The sequence below is a fragment of the Helianthus annuus genome, chromosome 6 (assembly GCF_002127325.2).
Source record: "Helianthus annuus cultivar XRQ/B chromosome 6, HanXRQr2.0-SUNRISE, whole genome shotgun sequence".
Taxonomy (NCBI): domain Eukaryota; kingdom Viridiplantae; phylum Streptophyta; class Magnoliopsida; order Asterales; family Asteraceae; genus Helianthus; species Helianthus annuus.
Window position 1 is genome coordinate 135,723,952 of NC_035438.2, and position 3,505 is coordinate 135,727,456.

At 34.9% G+C, this 3,505-nt stretch overlaps 1 protein-coding gene across 1 annotated transcript; it reads right to left on the reverse strand.

Moving 5' to 3' along the window:
- Positions 1 to 1,796: 1,796 nt before the first annotated feature.
- LOC110945026 (F-box/LRR-repeat protein At2g43260) lies at positions 1,797 to 2,957 on the reverse strand. The gene has a single exon (XM_022186666.1). The coding sequence runs from the start codon at positions 2,955 to 2,957 to the stop codon at positions 1,797 to 1,799; it is 1,161 nt and encodes a 386-aa protein (XP_022042358.1).
- Positions 2,958 to 3,505: the final 548 nt, after the last annotated feature.

Below are 3,505 nucleotides of genomic sequence, written 5' to 3' on the forward strand. Positions count from 1 at the left end.
CATCGACGACATGCCATAAATCTTGTGATTCGAATAAAACCTTGATTTGAATATGCCAGTGATAATAATTTTGCCCAGTGAGTTTGGAGATTTGAGTCTGAATTCCTTGCATCTGATTCATGTTCTAATCGATTAATGTATTGCAGGGATTTGATCGATGTGGCTCTGATACCACTATATTGCAGATCTGTCTTATGGTTCCGGTGAAATAAGATTTATATGTTCATAAAATGAATTGATAAAATGAAACAGATGATGGTTCCGAGTATATATGCATACATGTATGACGGATAACCGTCATCCCCTATATCTAATAATAATAATATAAATAATGTAAACTATAATATCTAGCTTATAATTCTAAATAGTTATGTCTAACAGTTTGGACATTCTTACAGGCATAGCCTGTTCATGCATATGTTAACTGATTAAAATAAAATACTTATCATTTATGGACATTTAAGTTAAAAATAATAGCCAAGCAATTGATAATTTATACATCACTGATGTATGTTTCATCAAGTAACCTAATGTCTTCACAATTTTTATGCAAACCGATTATTCCTTAAGGACACTATCCGTCAACAAATTTTAATGAATATTTTTATATTTATCAAAAGCCCAAATCTGTATTAAATCGAACCGAAAGTGCACACTTAATAACCCAAAATAAAAAAGCAACCACGCAAATGCAATGTGTGGGATATCAATATGATTTAAATAATATAAGGTTGTTGAAACAAGGGAGGCTACAAAGGCCGCCTCTTAGGCATTGGTTCTGCCTTGACTATTGAGATTTCTAGAAACTGACAAAGATCGCACAATGCAAACAGTAAAACCATGTTCAGCTATACCTCTAAATGTAGCATGGAAACTGGAAAGGTATGGGTGATGGGTAACATGACACGGGATTTACAATGGCTTCCTATTCGGCCTTGGCTATTGAGAATTTCTGGAATCTATTAAAGATGACAATGCAAAAAAGGTCCATTAAAGAAGCATCAAGACACCTCATTACTGTTTTAAATTTAGTAAAGTCAACTATGTGTTATCTGTCACCATCTTGGTTCAAATAGGAAAATTACATGCCTTTTTTTCTAGACTATACATCTACCAGTACACAACCCAAACAACAATTTTGCAACCTCAAACTGTAGCTGTTACATAATGCATACCCTGCAACTTCAGTAGCTATTTAATGTTGGTCCCTACTTCCTGAATCTCTTATGACATCCAAACTTTCAAATAGTAGCAAAGTAGTAAACAGATTTATAATGAAAATCTAAAGTCACATGTGAATAAAGACTCCTACCAATTCAAATCAAGAATCATATACTCCCATGAACAAAGTTCATGTACCCAGATGTGTGATTGAACATAAACCTTTTACCTAATTCAACAAAAGAAATACACATTTTTCAATTTGCGAATACCAAGAATCAAAGAATGAAAATAAGAAAATCTCCCAAATATTCCTACGTTTAACAAAAAAAAAAATTAAAAAACTGAAAGTACTATTACCATAACTATTGAAGAAGTAATAGACATTCTACATATGCAAAATGCCTAGAATAGCTAAATTCAGTTCCAAAACATGAGGTGATTAAACAACATACCAAATAAAAAGTGATGTAGGCTAACAATCCAGACCATCTTGAAATTTGAAGATCATCTTGTATTGCACAAATAGAGTACCTGAAGTGTTTCCAAGCTATTGCTTTATATGTAGCTTGTAAGAAAAGCCTTCTTCTGTTATACTTCTAAGTTGTCCACTCTAAAATGCAGGTTTACCTTTGTTATAAAATATTTCTATCCGGCTGATCAAGAAGAAGCAGTGTTTCCATGTAGGGATGCACTTGACAAAAAAAATCTAAACCATCACAACCTAGATTATCAATCTGTTTTGAGTGGGGTTCATAAACAACAAGTTTGGAAATCCCATGGTCTTCTACAATTTCAATTATAGGCTCACCTGTCTTCCTAAATCCCCTTATTGTTGCACCATGTGGTGCGTTAACATTAAATGTGAATAGCTTTGTAAACAATTGTGGAACACCATCCCCCATCATCCATACACTGAAAATTGCATTATTGGCCTCTGCACCATGTTCAAGCACAACAAGAGACTCTCTTAACTTAGAAATTTTCATATTACGACTACATTGGTGTGCTAAACTATTCGGGAGGCCTACTTCTCTAAACTCTTCACTTGTAATGTCAAATGAAATGATAAGATTACACTTAGTGATTGCACCAGTAAGAGTAAACCTATCAATAGCAAGCCAATAAAGAAACCCGTCTATAACTACCGTGGAATGACCAAATTTAATTGATTTACGAGGAAGATTGTTATATGGGCTTCTCCAAGACCAAGTACTTAATGCAAAAACCTGAACTTGCCAAGGGTCTACAGTCTCATCCCTACTTATACCTCGCATATTGGCATATCCATTAAAATGTGTAATCTTGATGATCTTAGGGTCAGTAGTCACACGACAAACCCCAAACCCTAAATTGGTTTCATATAAATTGGTTTCATAAATCTCAAACCCCACATTAGATATGACAACCGCAACCGCTTTTCTAATTGAAACATTCCAAATAACAGCCATGTCCGTATCAGGGTTGTCACCGGAACCATTCAAACACAACAAGCCATGAGAGCTGCCTGTTAAGCCAGGAGATTTAAGCTTCTTAACCAATAAAGGTAGATTCATGGAAACTTTCTGTTTCGGGAAATCATCATCGTCAACAATAGAAACATATTTTTTCTTAAAATCAACACATGTATATTGTACAAGTAGATGTTGCATCCGGCCGTTATAACCAGCAATAAAAGGAGAGCTATCGATCAGAGACTTCCATGCTTTGGAGACAGATCGGCATTGAAGCAATGATTTGACAGGAAGCCTTCTCACAATTTCCACTTGGATTTCGAAAGGTAGGTTGTCTGACATTTTGATCTTGATTATGTAAAAATGAACTTCTAGGGTTTACAAGAGATGAAAATTTGGGGATCTACTTTTGAAGCGATTTAATGCATTATCTTATTTTAAAGGCTGCGGAAGTAGTGGAACGGAAGGGCATGAAATAAATCACGTATGGGCCGGTGTTACTTTGGGCTTTACAACTACTAGGATAGCTTGTCTAATAGTCTTTTTTTACAAAGTTTGCCAAAGGACTAAAATAATTTATTTTTCAAATATTCATTATCAAGAATTTTATCTGTTTTCATGTCTGCAACTGAAGATGTGTCTAAAGCTTTTCAAGCTGAAGATATAAGACTGTTTGTTTTTATAAATTGATACCGTCTGTACAAACTACATAAAGTTTGTTTTATTTTCCAAATCAAAACATCCTAAACCAATTACCTCAAAAATGTTTTAAGTTCAGAACATCCTAAACCAGTTACCTCCTCTCTGCCTTCTCTCTTGATCCAGTCACCAGAGCCGGTTCCGGCGGCACTCCGGCGCCTTTTTCCGGCAAACACACCCAGACGCAAAAC

Coding starts and splice junctions, on each gene's coding strand:
- LOC110945026 (XM_022186666.1), bottom strand. CDS start 2,957: ATGTCAGACAACCTACCTTTCGAAATCCAAGTGGAAATTGTGAGAAGG.